At 31.1% G+C, this 27375-nt stretch overlaps 1 protein-coding gene across 47 annotated transcripts in view; it reads right to left on the minus strand.

Moving 5' to 3' along the window:
- The window catches only part of RIMS1 (regulating synaptic membrane exocytosis 1), a 521656-nt gene that overhangs the window by 148507 nt on the left and 345774 nt on the right, over window positions 1–27375 (minus strand). For 19 of the 47 annotated variants that reach the window (XM_074398074.1, XM_074398077.1, XM_074398075.1 and 16 more), the window contains 11 exons: window positions 26932–27031; window positions 22318–22441; window positions 18898–18944; window positions 16746–16858; window positions 14315–14445; window positions 13718–13889; window positions 13447–13600; window positions 11998–12069; window positions 7122–7278; window positions 6288–6413; window positions 4626–4688 (listed from right to left, as the gene is read on the minus strand). In XM_074398074.1, the coding sequence (XP_074254175.1) occupies window positions 4626–4688; window positions 6288–6413; window positions 7122–7278; window positions 11998–12069; window positions 13447–13600; window positions 13718–13889; window positions 14315–14445; window positions 16746–16858; window positions 18898–18944; window positions 22318–22441; window positions 26932–27031 (1259 nt within the window). Of the gene's footprint in view, window positions 1–253; window positions 368–700; window positions 779–4625; window positions 4689–6287; window positions 6414–7121; window positions 7279–11997; window positions 12070–13446; window positions 13601–13717; window positions 13890–14314; window positions 14446–16745; window positions 16859–18897; window positions 18945–22317; window positions 22442–26931; window positions 27032–27375 lie in introns of all 47 variants that reach the window. The other 28 variants (XM_074398078.1, XM_074398076.1, XM_074398064.1 and 25 more) reach the window with 5 other exon arrangements.

Raw genomic sequence — 27375 nt, forward strand, 5'->3', positions numbered from 1 at the left:
TATGCTTAAATTGCTTTGCATAATTTTTAGAAGTGTCTCAGACTGAAAAATGAGACTAAATCACACCTACTTATGAAAAAAACTGGATACAGAAAGCACTAAAACAAAATGCCTAAAATTTCATTACCAAGAACAGATGCCACACCAAAACAAAATGAAGGACATCAGAGGAGAAATAATTGTACAACTCAACTTTTTTGGTTCACAACAATAGACAAGGGAAATGGAAGATACCACTTCCATATGTTCTTACCTAACCAGTAACTCATCAGTAAATCTCAATACTCTTGAGTTAAAGCATTCATGATGAAGGGGAATGTCCTGTCTAGTCACTGATCTGGTCTTAGTATGTGCAGGCAGAATTGAGCTTCACAAGTTAAAATTACACAAAAATAAAATAAAATAAATAATTAAAATCAATAAGTGCAACAATATACAAATAACAAAGCACCTAGAATTTTGATATTTGAGCTAGATTTCATTTAGATAATTATTCTAGTACTAAGTTTTATAGTTAAAATGATTTTAGATATCATTAATTTGATGTTTCTCATTGTATAATTATTTCAGAAAAAAATATTTTATTAGAATATAAATTTTCTATTTAATGTTTTATTACAATGTGGATTTTCTATTTTTAGTAGGCAAGGGATTAGGAATTACTTTATAACTGGGTGGGACTCACTGTTAGGGCTCTTACCTGTAGATATTCCAGTGAGAACTGCTCTGTAATAAAGGCATCTTGGGAGGTAATGTTTTATAATGCCTAACAAGATGTCTGGAACACAGCAACACAAACACGCAAAAATAGATATAAAGCCAATTTTATTAAGATACTCAGAAACTAGAGGCCTATAAAACTATACAGATAAATCTTTTGTCTTTTTTCTCAAAAGAACCACAATAACTATTTGAAGGGAAGACTACAATTATTAAAATATGAAATCATACACACTTGACTTCATAAGATACTCAAAATTATTATTTAATTATCTGAATTAGAAAAATATCTGCTAACCAAACTCTGTGAATTATTATTGGTCAATATTTAAATGCACTATTTAATCCCTGATTTAATATTATACCTATTTCTATGGAAGTAAACAACTCATAGCTAAAAGTAAAAATCAACAACTTTATATAATTTGGCAGTAAAATATGACTAAAAGAGTTAAGTTCTAAAACAAAACAAAGGGTTGACCAGCATTCCAGGGACAAGGCTGGTCATAGTACCAGACTGCAGCAAAGAAACAAAAGAGCAAAAGGCCAAGAAGTGATTCCAAAGGAGCAAGTTAATTTCTACTTATTGGCTTCTGTCTGGATCCAGGCCCAAACACAGGAAATTTACCACTGGAAGAAGGGTGAGATGAGCATAAGATGTAAACCAAAACATGGATATTGAATGGGCAGAAAATTGACCCAATGGCACCTGATTCCTTTAAAAATCTATGAAGGATTCTGGACTGTCTATGCCATGAAGGACAAACTAGGTCCAGCCAATTACTTATTTTTTTGTCATTTAATAATGTTTCATAAATTTAACTATTAATTGTGAAAATCCACCATCTACTTCAGTTAGCAGTAAAGCACAATCAAGAAGAAAGGGAATAAACATTTATCAAAGACTTCCTAAACATCAAACACCTCATATTTAATCATATTTAATCATATTTTTACTGAAACTAAGGATTTAGCCTCCTTTCTTGATATAGAGTTTTCTTTTCAACTCTTAACCTCAGGCAAATCTACCTTTAGTAATAGGTTGTTATAAAACTTTTCTAAGCATTGCTTCAAAAATTATTTTTTTTTCAACAATGGGATCAACATAGAATGGGAAACAGCTAGAAAACAGAACAAAATTTATAGTCTGAATGTTCAAGTTCCTACCTTGACTTTGCCACTTAATGCTGTGACCTGGATAATTCCATTAAGTCTCCAAGCCTGTTTCTACATTCACGAAATGTGGGAAATAACATCCACTTCAGAGGGTATGGTGATAATTCAATGAAATAAAATGTATATAATATCTAGGACACAGCAGGATATAATAAGGCAACTACAGCATTTTCTCTGTAGTACCACTTCCTCAGGACACATTTTACTAAAAAAGGGTTGGGCAATTAAATAATTTGGAAGAAAATGAACTAAACATTACACAGATTTCTTTAGAACATGACTTCAATATGCAGCATATACTAAATTTCAAGGTAGATATTTTTATTTGCAAAGTTTCCAAAATATATTCAACTCATAAAATACTTTATTGGAGGAACATTTCATAATAATGAGTTTTCACATTTTTGGAAAAACTAGTTTAGCAGAAGATATGAAATAGACATGATTTTGAATCCTTGCTGTATTCATTGTCAAACAAACTATCTTAGCTTTTTTCCTCATTGCTAAAATCAGGATAATGATATTCATAACATGTAATTCCTGTCAGGAAATTGACATAAAGTACATTAAATACGTAACACTATGCTTGGTATTAAATAAATTTTATTTTCCTTATGTTTACTGGAGACTATAAATCCTCAGATTTTATTTTTGAAAATCCTAAGTGAAAATAGTATCATATTTTGAAAGCTTTAGATTTTAGTCACTGATAGTTATATAAATAATAAATTTCAATAATTTATATGAAAGCAAACTATATTATTGATATATTTATACAAAGCTGTGGTTATTTATATGTACTCATTTGATATTCATTTTTATTCAGATAAATATTAAATGCTTTTATAAGTACAGAAATATAAACAGAAGAAATTACAGATACATACACATACATATATTTTAACTCATGTTTTTTCTATCTTCAAACTTTTTGCATTACACATTAGAGAATGAAAGACACAACAACAACAACAAAAAAAGAAAGACAGGAAGGAGGAAAGACACTGTTGACATACATTTTGCACTGACACATTTGGCTAGCTCAGCTTCTACTTCCTTATTGTCATAGTACTGTCCACAGGACTTGATCTGCCTCGCTGAATACTCATCTATTTTTAAATTGTATACATAAAAATATGGTATCTGTTTAAATCAGGAAATGCAAAGTCAACACAGTCCATTAAACAGGACATATGGAGTTCAGAATTAGCAAAGCACCAATCTTAAGGATAAGATTGTATAAAATGATGCCACTATGCAACTATATACTAGTATATAATATTTTACAAGTACAAAATAAGGGAAAGAAAAAATATTTTTAGCTATTATAATTAGTATACTGGTGTAAGTGTCCCAGAAATACTCACACATTGAGTGCCAGGCACACACTAGTTAGGTTAAAATACAAGGATCTTTTTGTGTGTGTTTGTTTCGTGTGCATTGTTTTCTTTTGCAGTTTTAGTCACATCAATAGGACTGTGAGAAAACTTTCAGAATTAGTAAAGAAACCATTCTTATTAAGAAATTGTCTGTCAAAAAGAACAACTAATAAAAAACCTGGATAGTTCATGCTTTGACTTTCAGTAGGTTTTTACAATTTGCATGATTTTACATTTTTTTTCCTCAGGAGGGAGAACTAATTAATATTTCCTCATTTTTTTCCTGTGGCACTCTAAGCAAACTTGGCAGTACTCAGTAGCATAATTTTAGAGTGTAAAAAATTCAAACAATTTTTATTAGCCCAATTTTGTTTGCATTATTGGGCAGAACTACGTATTACACAGAGACATACTAAATCATGCTTTTGCCTTTGTATCCCAAGTACTGCGGTTATACTTCTTTCCTTTTCTTTCCTCTTGCTTTTCATTGGCTAAAATATTTGAGTTTTATAATAATGTGTTGGTTTGTTTTACTGACTTACTACTTCCTTAACTTCCATATTAATTTCAAGTATACAGTAAGTATTTATAGAATATGTTCCATGAGTAATCTGTAAGAAGTTTTACTTTGGATATGAAATTAAAGATGTAATGAGATTAATATAAAGCATCAGGCTCTAATCTCCAATTTAGAAGCAAAAATTATATCTTTTCTGGCTTCTAAAGAGTTTTTCATATTGTTACATGCCTTTATGGGAAAGGTTGTACTTCAGCCATTTCTGAAAACTGGTGGGCTGGACAGTTAAGATTAGGTTGGACATCCTCACTTTTCATTAAGAAAGAAGCTGAAGCTCAGCCATTAAAAATGAACTAGTAAAAATGTTATCAAAAGCAAACAGAATATAAAGAACAATAAATTCTAAAATGAAATAAAAAAGGCTAAAACAGAGCAAACTTACAATTATGAAACAATGACACTGCCATACACAGATTAGACCTTTTGTGACTAGACAGGAATGTGTGTGGGAAGGTTGGGTACATTCACAGTGAGCATTTAGAATTTTAATGCAGAAACTGGTTCCTCAGTTTTAGGAATGTAAACAGTCCCAGAGAGGCCCATTGGTCTCTGGATTTTTGAATGCACAGATGGCAAAGTAATCTGCCTGAATCATAAATGAAATATATTTGGAACCTTTTCCATAACCTCAATATGAAACAAAACAAATTTTGAATACTTGGGAAATTTATTTTACCTGCTTGTAATAATACCACTAAGGGAGAGACGGAAGAATAGTAGAATGAAAAGAGAGTCATCACACACAGTCACCATTACCAAATCCCTGTATTTACCTGGTAGTATGTAGGCATTCTGCACTTCGTCCTCGTTTTGCTCTGGGCAGCATAAGAAGCTCACTGCACAGACAGGATGGGTGGTGAGTGAAACAGGTAAGTTATGAGACATGGGTTATGCCAATGGTATGCCAATGAAAACATGAAAAGGAAAGAAACCAGATTGTCTGCACTAGCATATTTGCTTGAGAATTTAAACAAAAATAAACATGAAAGCATTTAAAAAATTTAAACAATAAAGTACAAATATTATGGTTGAAATCCTAGTGGTTGCTGATTTGCCATTGTATTTCAAAACGATTTTATAGAATATTAAAACAAAACAAAATTAAATCATCCTCAAATAAGATATAGAAATCTGTTTCCAATTACAGAAAACTGAGTATTTTTTAAAAAAATACTATAAATTTGGCCTGATACTAATGGGATCCCTGAACATTTTTATTTCTTTATAGCAAATTAAAGCATGATAGTTTTCTTGTCTGTGATAGCCACTGAAAATGCAATATGATATTATGTTTCTTATTAGCCAACTAACAATATAATTGATTAGGACTTTTTAAATTTTAAAATTAGCACTTTTTCTATATCCAAATTAATTTCACTATATTGACTGCCCTGGTCAAGTAGCCCTGTGTTTTCTCTCCTCACCTAAATTCATGGTGGCCCAAATGAATGCTGAGAAAATAGCCCTCATTCAAGTCAAGCTGAGATGTCTGGAATCCTATTCTTCAGAGCAGCTCTTCATCCTGGTACCTATTGTGATTCCATTCTTGAAGGTCACAGCACTACTTTCCACAGTAGGATGGCAGTTAGGTAGATTAAGAAGCCCTACTTGGGTTCTATGTCCTTGACTCCATGGCAAAAAATTATTCAGCACCACTATCATGACCCTACTCCTCACTGAAAGTTTTTCCAGTTTAAAACGCCAGAAGAGGATATTCAACAAGGTGAGTATTATAACACCTTAACTCAGATCCTGAGATTATAATCAAGCTAATTGTACAGGTATATGGTTACTTTGAGAAGAAAGTTTGTGGGCATGTAGAGCAACAGATTCATAATGTAAACTTACAGTAATTGCTTCCATGAAATATTAGCTCACAAATAAATGCAGAATTAATCTAAGTACATATCCCCATAAGAACCGATCTCAATATTTTGTATTCTATAGATATTTTCTAGAAAGAGACTTTATGAAAAGAGGCATATAACAGAAACATTATTATTGAAGTTATCATGGAAACTCTGCAATTAACTGTCTTCCAAATGACATGTATCCACAACGTTTTTATTTATATAAATAACATAATTTTTATGATTACTTAATACCTCAAATATTGTGACCCACAAAAAATAAAATATTTGAAAATTGCTTATGCAGTCTCCCTTCTATAATTTAGGCCAATATCTAAATCAACAAGCTGTACCTTTAAAGCTAAGCATAAATTCTGATTTTGTAAAAGAAATTGCATAATTATAACAATATTAGCCAAATATTTCCTAGAATTGCACTTCATTAGAATATCTTAACAGTTGTTGCTTGAGAGAAGTTCATTTTTGAATGATACTTTTATTCTGTAATGTGCTATGCCACAATATCTGTATATATTAAAACATAACAAAAAATCCATAACATTGAGATCATAATTTGACAAATACCTGTCTTGTTCTGATAAATACTGACTATCCACATCTCTGGCTCTATGATCAACTGGACTTCGGGAGGCATCATGGTGTCTGGTTGGAGAACGCGACCTTCTTATTGGATGAATTTCATCTAAACTCCTAAAATAATTACAAAATCCTTATGTGTATCATCTTCCCAAACAGGCAGACAGACTAAAGCGAAGGAACTGACAGTAATATGCAAATAAACACTGAAAAGTGTTTGCATCATAACTAAACCTATTTTACCAATGAGTTAAGAGTATTAATTTTTTATGAGCTTTTTGCCTGTGGCTGCATTTCTCCAAACTTCTTTCACACTTCTATCAAAAAGCAATTTTCATCTGTGTAATTAATTACAATTTCAGGAATGAATATCAGAGTAAAATGAAGTAGAGCACTACATTATAAGTTTTATTTATGTTTCCAAGCATTTAAAATATTTCCAAGGACAATCCTAAATCTCTTAAAAGTCCATTCTGTCTCTTGACCTTATCCTCTTAAGACGCTTCTCTCCACAATTCTGATTTGTTACAATTTTTTTCTAACAAGGAAGAAAACTAGCAAACAGAATACAAGACAATTATTCAAAAACTATTACTGGGACATAAACAACTTCTACTTCTTGGGGAATTTCTTCAGATTAAACAATAGACTGTCGCATAGGTTAGATAAATAATTTAAAAAAGCATTTTGCCTAGAAACAATTTCAAAAAAAAAAATAATTTGACCAAACTATTTTTTCATTTCAGTTAGTCTTGCAGCAATTTACACTGCACTATAATAAAAATGTACTGTCGGGGACACTGAGCCCATTTCAAAGCCTACCTCTGTAATGGCACATTTGGTAAACGTGAACGCGGCCTTCCCTGATCATTGCCGCGATGAGGAGATACTGAACGTGAGCGGTGATGAGTTGTTCTTTGCTGTTCTGGCACTGTTAATGTTGTAGATTTACTTTCTCTAGCACTAGACCTATAGCCTACTGTCAAGAGTACAGACAGAAAAAATTTAGTCAGCATTCTTCTATAATGCAAACATTAACATAGAAATATAAAATTATATTAAAGCAGCCACTGACCTATGAATAATAAATGTCATGCAATCAATATTAACAGTGTTATCTTCAAAAATATTAAGTATACCTACACAGAGTATAACATACACATGCATTGAAACAGGTTACAGTTTGACTCAAAGGTACCATAAAGATACCAATATGAAGATGACAGTTGATGCCTCAGACATTATGATGAGCTGGGATACTGTTTTAATTTAAATGCTGAATGAGTTCCTGACTTAGTAACACAAATGAAGCACCTGACAGAAAACTATAGTTGATATACAAGTCAATGCTTGGAAATTTGGTGTCTCTTTAAATTTAAATAAATTCTTCCTTTCAATTTTTATTCTAGAAGATACATTATTTTAGCTGGATTGCAGATGTCCTCTTAATAAGAAAACAAATATTCCAGTTTTAATTAACAAAGAAGAGTAGCAAATCTTCACCATTATACTGATTGTGAATTTTGCAAACCACAAATAATACCACAATTTTCAAATGTAGTATATGACTGAAGATGACTATCACAATAGTGCAGAGAAAATGAACCCTTCCAAAGAACCAAATATCAACTCTGTCTTACACATCTGAAACTACTCTGTAATTATTTTAATTATCATAATTAATATAGTTAAAATATTGCATTTTAAAATAAATGATAATAGCCACTCTTCCTTCAAATAAAAGGTTTATGTTGTCTCTGATTTGGTTCAGATAAAACAGTAATTTCAAAACCAAAATAACAGTTTAGAGTTTAAAATTTTTTCACAAGGGTTACTGTTTTTTATTATCATAAGGAAAATAAAAAATTATGTGGCCAAAGAAAAAAATTATATTTACAACTACATAAAACATACATAAACCATAAATACATTAAATTTAACTAGGAAGCTAAAACTGTTGTTCATTTTTTACTTGATAACTCTTACATTATCTTAAAAATATGTTATAAAACATCATTACTAAAGGCAGACTAATATTCCCTAGTAGTTTATTTACTGTGAATTCATGATCTTATGCCTAAGTTTAAAGGTCTTTAAACACTTCATTAAGTGTACTTTGACAATATTCAGACCAAGGAAATACAACCATTTTGTCACTCTGTAAGAATATAAGTTTAATAACCATAAATGGTGTAATTTATAATTTCAAATACTTTAATTTTTAACATCAAAATATCATCTATTAAGTTTAGCGTAAAAAAGTCTGTTGTTCAGTTGCAATATTATATTGTAAGTTTAAGACTAGAAATTATAATAGGCAAGAAAGAGACAAACTAAGTTAATATGTAGTGAATATACTATTAATATCACTCATTTAAAAAAAATGGTGACTGTTTTTAAAGACAGTTAACCCATAGTCTGAATTACTTAAACATTATTTGGTATCAATTACACAATATTTATGGAAGGCCAGTATTGACTTATGAGCTCTATTTCAAGATTTCAACGTGTACTCAAGGTACATAAATAGATTTCCTATAATTAATTATTACAGAATAAATCTTAGAGAATTTTGGCATCTTACTGTTAAAGGTGTATAATTAATTTGTTTCTTAGATTCTTTGTCTTTATATAAAAATTAATGTCTCTTTTACTCTATTAAGAAGGAACTTTAAGGAAACAAGTGCCATCTTGAAACTTTTAATGTAACTTACAAAGCTCTGAATTTATAAAGAGAAAATATACTCAAGGCAATGCATACTATTTTGGTGACTCAAAGTCATTTTGAATATAACCACATACCATAATATTCAAAGTTTTAACAGTTGACTCTACAGTGAATGTTCTCAAATAAATGTGCATTTAAAGTTCTTTGCGTTTTACCATAATTTGATTTTCTTCACATTATGTTTAATTTATTGTTGACAACATGCCTTCTATCTTCAGAACCATGAGTGGGATAAAACTATGTTTTTTTGTTTGTTTGTTTGAGATGGATTCTCGCTCTGTTACCCAGGCTGGAGTGCAATGGTGTGATGGGTTCTCCTGCCTCAGCCTCCTGAGTGGCTGAGATTAGAGGTCTGAACCACCCTGCTGGGCTGGGATCAAACTATTTTATGGCAATCCCAATGTTTAATTGGCTGAGAGTTAGAGATTCTTTTTTCCTGTTTTCTGATTGAAGTTGCTAGATTCCTCACCTCAGATGAGGGCATTCTGTCTATGGTTATTTTTATTCTTCTTAACCAGCTAAGGTTATTTACTTTAAATAACAATAAGGCTGTAACTACAAAGTTAAAAAAATGTAGCCCTGGTGGTCTCAACAGGTGAAAACTTGCTATATTTCCCTAACTGGAAAAATATAGTAAACACATCAAACAAAAACAGATAATTCCATGTTCCGGAAAAGCCAAGATATTAGGAAATTTAGGTTTTGGCTGTGGCAGAACATTTTGTATAGAGCTTTTGAGCTTCTTTAGAGAATATACAACCAGGAACTTCCCTGAGTATATTAAACATATATAGAAGATGACTTCCATATCAAAACAAATTTTCTCTTCATATTGGATGCTAGAAAATGTAGAAGCAAAATTGTAACCAATATCTAAAAGTACATGTAATGCACTGTGTTAACTTATCACCTCACTTTATTTTAGCTTCTTGCCCTTATCATACTGACTCATCTCTCCTCCTCATTTAAAATGTATTGTATATTACTCTGTTACTAGCTATATTTGCCATACAGATACTACCACATAATCACAAGATATCAATGAAGAGATTATCTGAAAAATTAATGACTAACATGATCTTTAATTTATGAAGAGATCTTTGAAACAATATATTACTTCCAGGTTTTATAAGCTACTAGTCATATTCTATTAAAAGTTTGACTCATTATATTTTAAATGTTAAATAAAAATAATATTATTTGAAATGACAATTTAAAGACTGCTTCTGTAAGATAATAGAGATTATGCATGTTTGCAAACACTTCGAAGGACGTGGTATATTTCAGTATGGAGGGTATTTAGAATTCAGTGCTCCTCGGTGGTACTCAAGCACTAATCCCATCTCTAGAGGATTCCATAACTCACTTTGACTTCTCACAAGTCATTATCCATGTTGCTCTCTCAGAGAAAGAGGAAGAAACTCATCATTTGAGTAAGCATTTATTTAATTGGCTATGTATTATTCATCATTCACTGTCCTGTCTCATAACAAAAAATATGAAATTCCAGGTGAATAAAATTTGGGAACCACTCACAGAAGTAAATTCTGTTTAGATAAATTGGTAATAACAACAATTGAGACTGATTATTAGTCAAGATTCTTGTTAGAGGTGATAATTTTTCTACCAGGAATAATCTAATTCCTATTTGAATATGCCTAATGAATTTAAATATATAATCACTTTACTCTTTCCATTTCATGACAAACTAATATGCTTTAAATAACAATAAGGCTGTAACTACAAAGTTAACTATACTTGGTGTGAACCTTTTTGTTGAAAATGTATGTTATTATGGCCTTCTAAGAAATAAAAACAGACAGCAAAAATAAAATTTTCTCCAGTATTATCTAAATCTCTCATCAATACATTGACATTAAAGGTTAATACATAAGTATATAGATTTTCACAGCACTTTATTTATTGTCTTAACAGATTTTCTACTTTCACACAGTGATTAAATACTGTATTTTCTCTGAATTATAGGGAACAAAAGAAACCTGATTTTCAAAAACTCTCCATAATTTTCTCCCAGTTTGACTAAAATTGTATGCAACTCTCCAAACTGAGAAGTTAGTACTGTGGAATCTATCCATTTGAGCAAAACCATTGCCCTCAAACTAAGGGCTTTCATCTGAGGAATTACGTATATGAAGGGCACATATGTGAGTACTGTCTTTAAAAACTGTCTTTAAAATTCACATTTATACATTTTAAGACTCTCCTTAATTTCTTATTTGGATATTTACTTCTCCTCTCATTAGTAAATTTTTTTAAAGTGTAGAATTAGTGCCAAGAAAGTAAATCTTTACTACTTGATTTTACACACTTTTCTGACAAAAGTCAGATGAGAAACATTTAAATCAAAAAACAACACAAAAATTTTACTAACTTACACAATGACAAAAAGATGTTGACTTCAAATGAATACTTAATCTTTCTCATATATTATTATTTTAAAACATATACACACATTCTAGGTATAATCAGTGAGGAACACATCACAAAAGCTTACAGCTATGCCACATGCAATTTTACACTCCGCCATGCACCTTTCTCAGTACATTCCATGGAAGGCTACATTATTTTCAGAAATGGTGGAAGGAAAATCACAGAAATATAACATAAAACACATAATAATGGAATTTTTATTTAATAACCCATCTTTTCAAAATAAAATTCGTATTTTCACTTATGCTCAGAGCATTGTGAAATAATAATTTGTTTTACCTAGTTAGCCATGTTTTTATTGAAGAACCTGAATAAAATAAGTGGGAATGCTAATTAGTAGAGATTAGTACATTTAAAACTTTCTTAAGAATTTGAAATGTAAGTCACCATGGAATAATGTAATATTGATTTCTCCGTACTATAAATTTTCAGTTTAGTATCCTAAAGAAGTCTAGAAACTGACAAAGAAAACAAGCAAAGCAGCACAGTGAAGCAGGGCCATGCTCTTCAGCTACGCACCTGGAGGAACTACTCCAATACCATCATCAACCTCAAAATCTGAGATGTCACTATCACTGATTCGCTGAGATCCTGCACAACAGTAAGACAAACAGATACCTCTGTGTCTGGTTGGTTTATGAAACGTAAAGGACATCGTCAATTTTTTTAAAAAAGTGAATTGCTTTACTACTGAAAACTTGTGAAAAATAATACAAAGTAAACACTGAGCTAATTTTTTTAAAAAATGTTTGTTTTTGAAGGATAATATTTTATCAGTATTTTCCCCTTACTACACTGAGGACATACAAAAACAAGCGGACTTTATAGAACAAAATATTCAGATTAATTTCTTAACTAAAATATTATACTAAAAGCCTGTAGCACAGTATATATAGTACATTGTTTTCTACACAATTAAGTGTCTTCCTCTACAGTTCAGAAAGGATAGGGCTGAGTGGAAAGTTTCAGAGACGTTTCTTGGCTGGAGCTATATTCAGCCTACGTTATTGAAAAAAATCAAAGCCCTTTATAAAATATTTATGTTTAGCTTCCCAAATTAGTCATTATACTGCATTAAACATTACCTTTGAGGAAATAAATTTCTGATCAGGAAAGCATGAACATGAAATATTTAATTATGTGAGAAAAATAATTTAGTTTCAGATTACCAAAATGAGGCTTCTTTCAGTTTTTAACTGAGAAATGTAGTTATGACTCAAAAATTACTGAATAAGCACAAAAAAAGCTTTTCCCAATCATTAGATGAACAACAATAAACGTACCTTCTAACATTTTAAACAATATTCTTACAAGAACTATTAAAATATAAATTGGCTGGGCATGGTGGCTCACACCTGTAATCCCAGCACTTTGGGAGGTTGAGGTGGATAGATCACGAGGTCAGGAGTTCAAGACCAGGCTGGCCAACATGGTGAAACCTCATCTCTACTAAAAATACAAAAATATATTAGCCGAGCCTGGTGGCATGCACCTGTAATCCCTAGCTACTCTGGGCTGAGGCAGTAGAACTGCTTAAACCCAGGAGTTGGAGGATGCAGTGAGCCAAGATTTTGCCACTGCATTTCAGCTTGGACAACAGAGCAAGACTGTGTCTCTGAAAAAAAAAATCCACAAACTATAAAGTTATTAAGACATCGCATGTAGCAAACCACCAATGATGATAGAAATTTTTCCATCATTCAATAATCAGCAGCTCAATTGGCTCTGTGCAATAATTTTAATTCAGAGGTCTTCAGCTTTCAGCTCTGGAATTAGCCTGCTTTGCTGCCTATATTATTTTCATTGCGAAAATGTAGAAATAGTTTTGCCAAGTTTCTTCATAAAGATGAACAATTTTCCAATATTTTGATCTTTAATAAAACATTTGAAAAAATCTTTAATTATTAATCACTAATCAGATCATTATAGCATAATTACTATGTGGTAACTAAAAAGACCTTAACCTACTTTGCAGCTTTTTGCTAGAGCTTTCTCCATGAACATGTCGCCTTGGCATGAAAGGTGATGGCTGAGGCAGAGGTAGTGAAGACTCATCATGTGTCTGAAGTTTATACCAATGTGGTTCATCATCTAAAAGCGCTGTCTCCAATTCTATGAGGATCTGAGAGGGTAATTCTCAAATTAAATCAAGTACCATTATCAAAACGTAATGTAATAGCTATCATAATAAATAACACAAAACTTTATTAACTATTTAACTTTAGTTTTTAAAATATACCTCTCCAAGAAATTCACTTTCTTCTTCTTGTACTCTTGGTTGATCCCACACAGTTATTTCTAACATTCGTTCTCTAAAATCTCTACGATGTACATGTGAATAGACAAAAGTTTGATTCCATTTTGGTTCTAGTATTTTCTTTACTGTTTTGGTCCTCCTTTTACTTTTATCACTGAAAAATAAGTATGTTTTGTAAATGAAAAAGCAAAAGGAAGTATATGCTGCCATCTACTGTAGTCATATGTAAAACTGTCATTGGTATTTATATTATTTTAAATTTATAACTCACTGAAAGTCTATAAAATGATAATAGAATTTAATAATATTCTAACTTCGATTACAATAAAAGCAGTAGTTGTGATTATAGGGACATATACAAAGGTACACTCTAAATAATGTGTCACTATCAAAAACTATTATCTATAAACAAGGTAATCGGTTTTTTTTAATTGGCAGATTATTTTCAACTATTTCCAATACAAGGCTTGAGGAATTTCTTTTTTCAGAGGTAATATACTTTTATCTTCTCAGAAAGAATTAACTACCTTTTCTATTAGTATAGATTTTAAGATTTTTTTTTCTAAAATTATTCCTTACCTTCTATCTGGAAGAAAATACATTTTTACATAGGGATTTCGAGGACGCCCATCTACTCTAGCAGGTAGATCCGTTGCTTGCAGAACATTTACAATCAGCTGGTGTCCCACTTTATCATACCACAGCTTCACCTAAGATCAATGGAAAAAAGAATCATTATTTGTAAAAATCATGAGGCATTACAACTTTACATAATACATAATTAAAGTTATATTTAAAGAAGGAAATTTTGAATTACAATATAAGGCAATTACAGATACTATTTCTAAAAAGCACACCAATTTGAAAGCATAAACACACAGAATTTACTTTTCTCTTTGAGTACTTGAAATATAACTTACAACTAGCAGGCCTTCCGTATACTGAAGTTGATGTATATGCTGATGTATCATTTTATACGTGTATCATTTTATACATAAGAGTATACATATAAACCAATAATAATTTTTCCAAAAAATAAGGGAAGACAGAGATATAAAATCATTATTCTTGTTCTTGATGTTAAAGATAAGAGTTTGAGGATTATATGTGTCAAAATGACTATAATGTAGCTAAATGCTTTTTCTGGTATCTTAGATAGTTAAAATTAAAAAAAATGAGTTTGGATATTAGAAATAAGACATACAAAGAAATGGAAGAAATCATAATATATATTTACTATGGGCCTATTTTATACAGGCACTGCTAAGTATTTCCTGGTATTTTTTCTCACTCATTTTTTAATTTATTTTTTGTTTTTCAGAGACATGGTCTCACTCTGTCACAGACTGGAATGAAGTGGCATGATCATAGTTTACTGCGGGCTCAAACTCCTGGGTCCAAGGAGCTGGAACTACAGGTGTGCACCATCATGTCTGGCAATTTTTGTTTTAATTTTGTTTTTTTGTAGAGACGAGGGACTTGTTATGTTGCCGAGGCTGGTCTTGAACTCCTCAGCCTCTTAAAGTGCGGGATTACAGGAGTGAACCACTGTACCCAGCCTCATTTAATTTTTATAATTAACCTATTACAGGTTAATTTTCATGAAAGAAGGAAGAAAAAACAAAGGATACAATATACAAGTGATATCTTCAAACTATGAGAAAGCCAAATGATATTTCTATTAACCAAGATTTCAGGATAGTAGACCAAAGAATAATGGGGAAGTAACATACTAACCTGTGGTCAAACTCACAAGAATCAGAATTTTAGTAGTCAGTACAGTATCTGCACTGGCAGTGGTGATGACATTTTAACAATGTTAACTTCCCTTAATTTAGTTTTTTCCTTTAATTTAGAAGGTACTTTTCATTTTATGTTTGAGTAAGCATATTCTGTTAATGGGCATAGGTTAGAACATATTTGAGAGTCATTACAGCAAAATAAACTAATTTAACATGATTAGTTTTTCATGGTAGGGAACAGATTAAGAATTCAAACCTGGATCTGTGTAAATCCATCTCTCTGACTCCCAATTAATACCTAAGATGTGGTTTTCACAGAATCAAAATGCGTTTCCTATCCTTTTTTAAAATATGTGGAGAATATGTGAGATTTATACATACACAGAAGAAAAAGACGGCAGGGCAGATAAAATAAATCCAAAGGGTATTACAAAGATATTCAATACATTAAAAATAAAAGTTAAAGCCATAAAAGCTCTTGAAATAGCAATAAGCATATATATATATATATATATATATATATATATATATATATATACATACACACACATATATAGAAGCTGTCTCATTAAAACCAAGAGAAAAGCACAAAGGCAGACCACAGAAAACCATACATTATTAGAGGAGCAAAAGGTCATTATTTGTAGAACAATCTGAAACAAATAGTCTGAAGTCCTTAAATTATAATATCAACATCTCATTTTCTATCATAATCTACACAGATATGGCTCTTCATTATATACTTAACCATAGTTTCTCCACTCCAGGTTTCCCCAGACCACATAATAAGGCAATAGTGAGAAAATGGTAGCTTTTTCAGAGAGCTTTCAGTGGCAATAAAGAGTTTTGCCAAACGCCTTAAGACGTTAAAAAGAATATTCCAAATTTAGGCTCCTCAGGCTCTAGGCTTATAACATTGTTCTATAAATGGGGCATGAACTCCTAATAGTATGTGTAAACAATCATTTACCTTAGAAACTTTTACTTTTACATAGCATACCAAAAATATGGATTCTTTATATTTACTTATATTACCATTCATCAATTAATGTTTAGAGTATCTGGCATACTGCAACCACTCAGTAAGTATTTCCGAATAAATATGTGAATAAAGAAATAATAAAAAATGCATGAAAAACTAATGAAGTAGATTTGTGGTCTTAAATGACCATGTATTTATTGCAGGCTTCAAGGAAAGGCGGACATATTTAAAGACAGACAGTGTGTGGAAATACTAACAGTCTCCAACATGTACAAAAAATACATACAGAAAGTTGCCCTGGTAAGACTTGTGGGGCATCTTTTAGAGCTCCAGGACTTGTAGGAGAAATAACAGAAATGGAAGGCCTTTCCATCTTCTGAGATTCAAAGGAACTTGAACCTAAAATAAGAAAAAAAATGTAAATTATATTTGTAAGTGTAGGAAATATTCTGAATAAAATGCTAAATGCATCTCTTATTCGCATAAAACCATAATTACTACCACTGATAACAGAACCTACTTTTAATGGGATAAATTTTGTCTTTAATTAAAAAATATTTAAAATGATATAACAAAGCAGTGTGCTTATTTCAACTGGAAAGAAATGATCTACATTTCTGGAGCGCATGTATTGCACAGGTTCTTGTATAACTTCACGTATGGGTAAAGGTCTGCTTCAGAGATAAGGAAGATAGTGTCTGTTAACACTAATTATCTTGGCTAATGGATCATCCATTATAAACTGTCCTTACTGGAAATTAAAATAAATGTATACATAATATAATTTATGAGTCACATTTAAACCTAGATTTCCTCATTGTTTTAAAACCAGATACACCATCTTAGTTTTGTTCTTACAAATGAGTATCTTAAACCTCTGAAAACGCTGCTTCAAGTAATTCACAACTAGTGATTTGCTTCAACTTCACATAGAGGAGGCTGGCTCTCCTCTCGGGCACTTGGTGGAGTTCTTCACTGTTCAAATATACCCTGACACATAGAGCAATATAGAGTGTTTATAGAATGCTATTGATCCAACAAGTATAACCTTGAACTCAACCCCATTTAAACTTACCAAAGGCTTCACTGATAAATACTATTTACAAAGCATTGCCTGAGTATGTGCAATCCACACATTTTTTTTCTGTACCTACAAATTAATTCTCATGTTCACCATTTTGTGCCCTCCAAAAACTTTTAGTGATAAAAATCAGCTTTAGGGACTCCATGTTTAGGTCCGCTTCCAGGAACACTCCCTTCGTGGAAGCCATCTTTCTCTCTCCTGGATTTCCCCTCTGGGGTCGCCTTCCACAATCTCTCATGGAAGCCTGTCTTCCCCTCTGAAACTCCACCTTTCTCTCTATTCCCTTCTACTCAGTGTGGAAGGTGCTCTTCTCTCCCGGATTCCATCTTTCTGGATTCTCTCACTCAGTGTGAGACTTAGCTGTTTCTCCTTCTCCTTTTTCTCTCTCTAAATAAATCACTTTCTATAGAAAGAAAAAAAATCAGCTCTATAAAAATTGTTGCTATGTGTCTTTTCCCAGAGTTAGTCCCACTTCCCTTTTTGTAGTGGTCACCAGAAAACTCAAAGCCAAATCTGGGTCCACCTCTAACGGAACATGAGGGTATGCATTTTATACGATAACCTAGTATCTGTTTCTTTGTTTATCTTACTTTCATATTTTCTTCTTCCTTCAAATCACTATCACTGGTTTCCCCCAAATCACCTTTTATTTTCTATTTCTATAACCTGGGTTCTGTAAGAACACCTGGGGAATCAAGCCCAAATATTAACTTAACTCCCATCCATTGCAAAGTAAATACTTGGGTCACTTCTGCATTGTCATTGAAAACATATTTGTCTATATTTTATTTCATACAGTATCATCTTCTCTTATACAGAAATGACTTTAATTCCCATATATATAATTCTTTCAACCCTCTGGTTTCACAATCCATTATGAATTATGTCTAGTGAAGCTTGCTCCACCCATTCACTTCTAAAATCAATCCACACACTTTGTCATTCGGTATCACAATTATTTGTTAAAGTGCCTAGTTCATTCAAGAGGCTGCTCTTAAGACTGAGCTGCTTATCAATCAAACTGAATAATCCAGTATCACAGTAAATGTTTATGTTAATATAACTATTCCTGGTGTATTAATTAAGCTCTGTAAGAGTCCTGACTGTTACGATGCTAAAGAGTATTGCCAGTAAAGATTATTTATAACCACCTAAAAAAGTAGAGGAAGAAAAATCTTAAAGTAGAATTTCTTTGGAGTTCCAGTTATTGCCATCATTGCTAACATCTAGTACCAATAGAGGTGTTTTTAGTATAGTAACCCCAATTCATTATATCAAAAACTAAAGAAAGGGATAAATTTTTACTTTCAATTCGTTCAATACTTTGACAATATCAGAGAAATCTTATACTCACTGGACTCCAGCGGAGGATGGGAGCTCTCAGGAATCCGGGGAATGTCACTAAAAGAAACAGGGTATGGTGAAAATCCCATTAGCTAAATGACCCTGCCTGAGGCAACCACAGCCCATTTTATATGATGTGAAAAATCCTCTTGGGTCTTTAAAGGTGTGGAAATGAATAGAAGTTACTATTAAGGCAACTACTAATGTGCATGAATGTCAAACACCACATACACAAAAAAACTGTAATAAAAATAAGTTTTTATATATTTAAGAGCAAAACACTTTAACATGACAATCAGACTAATATTGTGGTTAAAATCACCACAATATTTTTACTACCAAAACAGCAGGTTTTGGAAATAAAAAAATGTTAAAGGTAATATTTTCCTTCAATTCTAAGAAATCAAAATGACACAAATTTTACAAATCAGTAATATGCTTTACAAACACATCTGAAAGAGTTTACTGAGTGAAAGGGATGGGAATATTTCAATAATAAAATGATATGGTGAATATCATGGGCAAAGTTAAATGAAAAGGATGAGTTGCTTTGGAAAGTAAAAATGGTTCAAGCTTGCAACAAAAAAGCCAAATTATTTTATATATGTGAATATATAATACATATACACATATATACTCTTTATAGAGATTTGTATCTCTATACCGAAGTTAGCTAAATATATGGCTACTCACTACATGGTTAGAAAGTGACTTGTGAGACCACCCATTTCTGACACACTGACAAATTACTCTGAAGAAATATATGTACTATAATCTCAACTTAATCCATTACCCACTATGACCTTAAAAACCCTAGATTACCTTGGTTTAGATAGTATACTGCATAGGACTACTTTACTTCTCATTTTCCAAAGATGTTTTAATACCAATTTAAGGAGATTAACAATGTGCCAGCATTAACATGACATATTAAAGCAGACTGGAGTTAGCTAGTCCCAACAAAATTATCAGCAAAAGTTTTAAGAATTTCTAACCACTTACCTTATGACCTAACTTTAAGTTTCTTTTCACTTTGGGGGGAATGAAAACAAAAAGTTTTCCCTGTTTGACTGTTCTTCAGAGCTCTTATTTTGACTATTTTGTGAAAAATAATTCTCATAAACACATAATTTATACTTCTTATAAATGACAATCTGGCCTATGCGGTGTATTTTATAAAATGCATTTTATTACATATTTTTGTATGTCTATACATTTACATAAAATAAATTATTTGGATGAATTTATAATTAAGAAACTAATTTACAATACCTAAAACACACAAAATACTACATATTCTGCTCCTTTCTTTTAAATTAATCCAAGGAAATAAAAGTAAATTATAAAAAATCCAGAACAATCAATTTTTAGATAGTATGACTTCTTTAAAAATCAGCCTCATCGTCCATTATGAAATCAGAATTTGAAACTCTAAAGCCAGGTACAAACTTTGGAATTTACGTGCCTGTAAAAAAAGAATGGTGGGAAAGTTGTTGAAAAGATGTTTAAGTGACGTATAATTAAAATTTATTTATGTTAATTGCTTCACTAATATTTTCAGGCATAAATTTCCACTGGATGTTTATACAAGCCTTCTTAGTTAGTTCTACTTACCAGTTAGGTAGTAGAGTAGTTTTAATAACAATTATAAGCATAAAGGTCAAGGATATTGTATTTGGTGGATTCACAAAAACAGTCAATATCTCAAGATGGCTGATCTCTCTTAGTGTGAATCGATCAACGTGCTTTTAAGTTCTATTCAGAATGATTCCTGAAATAATTGTGTCACTAAGTTACGAATATTTTCTTTTTCCTTTAATTGTAGTTGCTAAACAGAACTACATTAAATATTATTATTAAAACGTAACTCTCCAGCCTGGGTGACAAAGGAAGACCCTGTCTTAAAAAAATGTAGCTAAAATTATTTTTCTAGGATTCTAATAACATAGTCACTAGAAAGTTGATATCAGCTTTGATTTTGATTCAATTATAATCTTTGTATTCCATGTCCTTTGAATTCTATAATCTATAAATTATAATTTTTGTATTCCATGTTCTTTTTAATTTTATAATCTATAATAGTTAAGGGTTTGGCTGTGCAGACGATTACTTCTTCAGTAATTTTCATACAAAAGTAAAAATAATGTTATTCCAGTCTACTTTAATTGTCTGTTACTTTTTTAACCATGTATCAATTCTGTTTTAGCTGACTACTTTTAAACCACTGTATATTTGAAAGTATTTGGCAAGTGCACAATACTTGATTCTAAACTTTATCTTTCATACTTTTGATTCATTTTCCAATTTACTTACCTCTTTTCCAGTCTCATATTTACCTCAGCACTAGAACATATGTCATGTAAAACTAGCACAAATTGTAATATTGTTATTTTAAAAATCTATATGGAAATGTACAACACTTTTACAAATGTCTTCAATGTTCACTCCTAATAATCACCACTTAAAATTGGTTAAAAGCTTGCCTTTATTTTAGAGTTTTATATATTAATATTATTTGATGATGATCATACAGATAGATGATCATACATTATCGTTCTTTGAGAATTATGATAATTACATCTTCTTGTATGTTTTGCATTGACATATATTCATGAGGCCAATACAAATTAAAGCTTAGCACTTTTTCAACACAAAAAGCCTGAAAGTAATGGCTGTATTATATCTTGGAGAATAGGGAAAAAAAGAATCATTTCCAAGAATACATTCAAACATTAAGCCAAGTATAGTGAAAAAGTTCAAAATGCCTTTAAAAAATTATACACTGGCAAAATGAGTATTTTGGATCATGTGGGTTTGCCAGAAAAAGCTAACAATATGGGTAAGTCTACATACGTATATAGAATACATCCCACTGGCTGTAGATAATTAAATTGTGCTCAAAATTGAGGTTTTAAAAATATAATTATGACCAATTAAAATATTAAAATATTTAATATTTCTTGCTTGATTTTAAATAAAAGTTGAAACTACTCATGGGTAAAGATACAGAAAAAATATTCTTAGTAGAATAATAAAAATAATGTAGGCACATGAAATCACTAATATTTTAAATATCAGAAAAAGTTTGTCAGAGCCTCCTTAAAGGAAATACTACTTATTAAATTTGAATTACTTAAATATATCTGTCATTAAAATAATATATTTTACTTTATATTTCACTTGCAAAAAGTACATACTGATTTTTTTGATATTACAATTGTTAATGTGTGAAGCTTCTAAAATGTAGTGAAGTAAGTTCAGTATTCTGTTAAAAAACTAAGAAATTTTTAAAAATTTAAAATGTATGCCCATAATTGATGAAAAAACTATCCATGTTAACATGTACTGTATGAATGTATAAAATTCTTTTTAAAACCCTACCAATACATGTAATTTACTAAACTTAAGAAGTAAGTTTTTTTAGCCTTACCCAATAGGCCTTGAAACAATAATTTCAACTTGAGGTTCTGATTTTGATTCTAAAATAATGTTGTAAACTTCTTCATTTGTAGCTCCCGGCAGGGGTTTACCATTCCATTCTAGAACTTCATCCCCTTGAATTTAAAAAAAAGGGTATTTTTTTACCTTATATATTCTGTTTATTTTTCTTATCTTTTCTCTTTTTTAACAAAGAAATGCAAAACATATACAAATAGTTTAATTGTCTAGGCTCTGCTTTCAAAAGCAAATTGATTGCCATATAATGTCTGCTAATTGGTTCTGCTAAACACTTTTTCTTTCCTTTTGTTTTTCTTTTTTTCCCCCAGAATATTACTGGTGACTGGAAACAGTACAATACAAAACTATCTTTATCTTTTGAGATATACCAGAAATAATATAAAAATAATCTCATGCTATGGGATGGAATTAGCACAGCCTATTTGAAAACATTAAAAAATAATAATTAGCAGCATGCCCTCCATATAATAAATGTAGGCGGTTCTCTTTGTGACAGATTCTTATTAAACTGTACATAAATCCTGTTTTATTTTTGGAAGAAAGAACAATTAATATTTGTTAGCATGAATTTCCCAATTATAAGTCATGCTTCATTGTCTTCACCAGATGCATAACAGAATAAAAATGCATGAAAGGATTTGAATTCACACCCATTAGTTAACGCAGGTAGCTATGGCAAAATTACAAAGCAAGCAGATGTAAAACTGTTGCATGACAGTTAACCCACTTCCAGATGTTCAAAACACATATGTACTATATATAATCTATATTGTGAACATTAAAGTACAAGTAGAAAACATTTTAAAATAACAAAACATTAATACAGTATGTAGTAGTTTGTTAAATATTCTAAGATTAATCAAGGGAAGTTATAAGATGTTGCATTAAAAAAAACAAGTCTAATAACTTATAGTTGTTATTTTAATTAGGGTTTTTGCACCATAGGTCAAGTGAAAAAATTATTTTCATAAATATTTAAGAAGTTGTAGGTACCAAATGGTTCTCTGCCTTAGACCCTTCAATTCAAAATGGTAGTCTCAGCTGAAATATCCCTCAATGATGCACTGAGGTGTCTTTATTTGTTGACGCTCATGCTTATTTTGTTTCTTTGTTGTTCTCAGTGTCTAGAACATTTTAGGAGGAAAGTAAGTTTGTGTTAAAATACTGGATCAGTATCATCAGTATACATTTTAAAGCCAGGTATAAGCATAAAATATTTTCAATGTTTAGCTGTAATTTTTTAAAAAATAAAAGTAGGAAAAATCACTTCGCTAGTATTACTTTAAAGAAATGATTTTCTCTAGTTGTTTGCTCACCAAAGAGTAAAAAGTAAATATGCAAAAAGTACATTATGCTGCCTAGGTTTGGTAAAATACTATGGTAATCTGGTAATGACCAATTGTTTTTTTTTGTTCGTTTTGTTTTGTTTTTTTTTTTTGGAGATGGAGTTTCGCTCTTGTTGCCCAGGCTGGAGTGCAGTAGCGCAACCTTGGCTCACTGCAACCTCCACCTCTTGGGTTCAAGCAATTCTCCTGCCACCACTTCCTGAGTAGCTGGAATTACACGCACTGCCACCATGCCTGGCCAATCTTTTGCATTTTTAGTAGAGACGGGGTTTCAGCATGTTGGCCAGGCTGGTCTTGAACTCCTGAACTCAGGTGATCTACCTGCCAGAGTCTCTCAAAGTGTTGAGATTACAAGGCGTGAGACACCATGCCTGGCCACCAATTCTTAAATGACTTCTAATACACTGTCCTAAGCAGTTACCTAGAAAAGCTTTTCAAATAGGCAATGAATATACTTCACTGTAAAAAAAAGAAAAATAATATTTACCAATTTGTGATATATTGTTTTCAAAATTTTTTGACCAAGAAAAAAACAAACTTTACATCATGGTTCTGTATACATATAATATGAATATGTATATGTGTGTGTGTGTGTTTATGTGTGTGTGTGTGTGTGTATGTGTATATATATATACACACACACAGATATACATATATACTAAAACTATTTTATAAAACAATACTTACCCTGAGTTTTCTATTATGTTCTACCTCAATTTTTTTAAATGGTAGATGCAAACCATTAAATTGATTTTACTACTTAGTAGTGATTTGCAACCAGAAGTTTGCAAAAGCACTGCATTATAAAACTCTCCTCTTTATAAGCAGCAACCTGGAAGCATAACTTTTAGTATCAAATTAACTTAATATATATGTTTATTCATTTACAGATTAATAATTCCTAAACCAGGATGGATTTTAAAAAATTATTTATTTATGTATGGATAATCTCTTCTAGCAGGGATGTAGACAATGAGAGTACAAAGATGAAAATGACATTTTCTCTGGCTTTAAATTTGGTCATGAAGAAATGACACAGAAACAAATAACTTTAATAATATATTTTATATGCAGTGATAGAAGTTCATTTGAGGACCAGAAATAGAGTCAAGTGGTACCAGGGGATGTAATAATTAATTATTGCTCCAGGTCAGGTATTAGGAACCACTTTAGAATTAAGGCAACATCAGATGAATTGTGAAGGATGGAAAGGCCTTCAACAGGAGGAGTAGAAAACTAAGTAGACAAGAGGCATTGATCACGTCTTCTAGGTGGGAAACACCCTGACAGGAACCTACAAGTGGCCCAATATCCTGGACAGCTGAAAGTGTTAGCAGAGGACAAGGACACAGAGCATTTACTTGAACAAATGATAACTAGGAAACACTGAAGGATCTTAATATTAAGGAGTGTCAGTGTCATTTTTGTGTTTTAGATGGTTACATCAAGTAGCAGTACAGTGCATAGACTTGAAGGGGGGGCAGGACTGGATAAAGATATTACAAGATTAAAGCAAGATTGCAAATGTTGAATGAAAGACATTTGGATTTTTTTAAATTCCACTGTAGTTTTATAGAGTAAGGACATTTATATGCACCATATAAACAAACATATGCACATACTTAGTCAGTTCCTAAATTATATGTAAATCAAATAGGATATACAATTGAATCTGCAAAATAACTTTACTTTCTTCAAATACATAAATCGCTCAAAGTGAAAAGTACATCTGTCTGTTTTATAGTATTTAAGTTGAGATTTTAACATTTCAGATTTAAGTTTCTCAGGCTCTTGGTTCATAAGCGTGTTAAATAAATGAATCACTAACAGATATTTTATACAGAACACCCTCCTTCTTTTCCTTCCTTAGTAACTTTATATTAAAACATAATAATGTGTTTATAATGTGTATATAATGCTTATAATGTGGTCTGCAAACTCAGGCTTCTGTAAAGTTATCTTACATTAGCCAACAAGGGATTCTCAGATTTTCTCAGGCTTATTTTTTAGTTATTAGACAAACACACTCTCAGTTTATTGACATAGTCACCCCTGATTGAGTTATTTTCCTACTGAATCATAACTGGCCCTTCATAAGAATTAATAGGGTAATATATCTCTACACATATTCAAAGTTGTATAGCAGGTGGAGAAAAACCTCTGATTAGAGTTTTCTTCCTATATAACACCTTCATAGCAAGTACTTGTCAAAAAAAAAAAAAAAAAAAAAAAACCCAAAAGGATTTTGAACTGATATCCTGGTAAATAAATACACTGAAAAGTCTTTAAGAGTTCTAGAATATTTTTCCAAAGTTTACAAGAATTACAATCTTAAGATTTAAAAGTTAAGAGTATCACCTGATAATGTATTCTTTCTTTGTGTAATGGGTTATTAATCTTTAATTCTATAGCTTAGACAACTCTGTTTTCTTCATAGTTGTTTGGCAAATGCATAAACAATCATCTAATCAAAAGATTTCTACTAAACTGTGCAGTAAAATCAAATATTTTAATGGGATTTTAACAAAAATAAAAATTAAACAATTTACCAAAAATAGCTTTTAAAATTTGTTACTATTTAATATAGGGTACATTTACATATGTTAAGTAATTTCATTGTGTCATGTTCAGGTCATAGGCAACAAAAATAAATTTCTAAATACCAACAGGTAGCATATCTGCATGAGTACAATATATGTCACTTTAAAATTAACTAATATTTTATTATAATCCATATAAGAAATGTGATTATGATTTATAAAATACACTGGTCCTGAATAAGTGTTTGAGGACCACTCAAAAAAATTTTGGTAATTATTATAGCTTAAAATATAAACTAAATAATTAAGTGTGATATGAAAAATTTTTCACAAAAATAATTGTTTTAGATTTCAAGTCATGTAACAATATTATGAAGCCATCTACAGAAATGAGTAACTCGTCTATATTTTACATCTATTTATTTTTATATAAATAAAGAAGATTCCTACCCTTACTCTCCAGATTGCTGCTGATGTATAGTTACTTATTACTGCAATTGGTAAAAATGGATATCAGAAAAAAAATCTCTATTCATGCATCAAAATTTAGTGACTTATCTGATATATATCTATATATACATACATACACACTTATAAATACATGTGCATGTATGTATAAAACTAGCCCCAAATTGAAAACCACCAATTCACGTTCATGCATGGAGAACACACTTTTAATGTTAAAAAAAGAAACTTTACCTGCTCTTAGGTGTCCAACTACATCTGCTAGGCTACCCTTCTTTACTTTGGTGATGAAAGCACCAAGTCGTCCTAAGTCAGTCATTTTTCCTCCAACAACCTGGATAATTACAAATTTATAAATTTTCAAGATTCATACTAAAACATAAAACATTATTAGTTTGAGGAATTAATTCTACATTCTTTTTTGATATACTTGAAATTGCATATAGAAACATTAATGAAGTGAAACACATTTTTTTTTTTTGAGATAGGATCTTACTCTGTCACCCAGGCTGTAGTGCAGTGGTGTGATCATGGCTCACTGCAGCCTTGACCTTCCAGGTTCTAGTGATCCTTCAACTTCAGCCTACCAAGTAGCCTAGACCACAGGCATACATGACCATGCCCATTTAATTTTTAAAATTATTTGTAGAGACAAGGTCTTGCTATTGTTGACCAGGC

This window comes from Saimiri boliviensis, chromosome 4 (assembly GCF_048565385.1).
Source record: "Saimiri boliviensis isolate mSaiBol1 chromosome 4, mSaiBol1.pri, whole genome shotgun sequence".
In the NCBI taxonomy this organism is placed as follows: Eukaryota; Metazoa; Chordata; class Mammalia; order Primates; family Cebidae; genus Saimiri; species Saimiri boliviensis.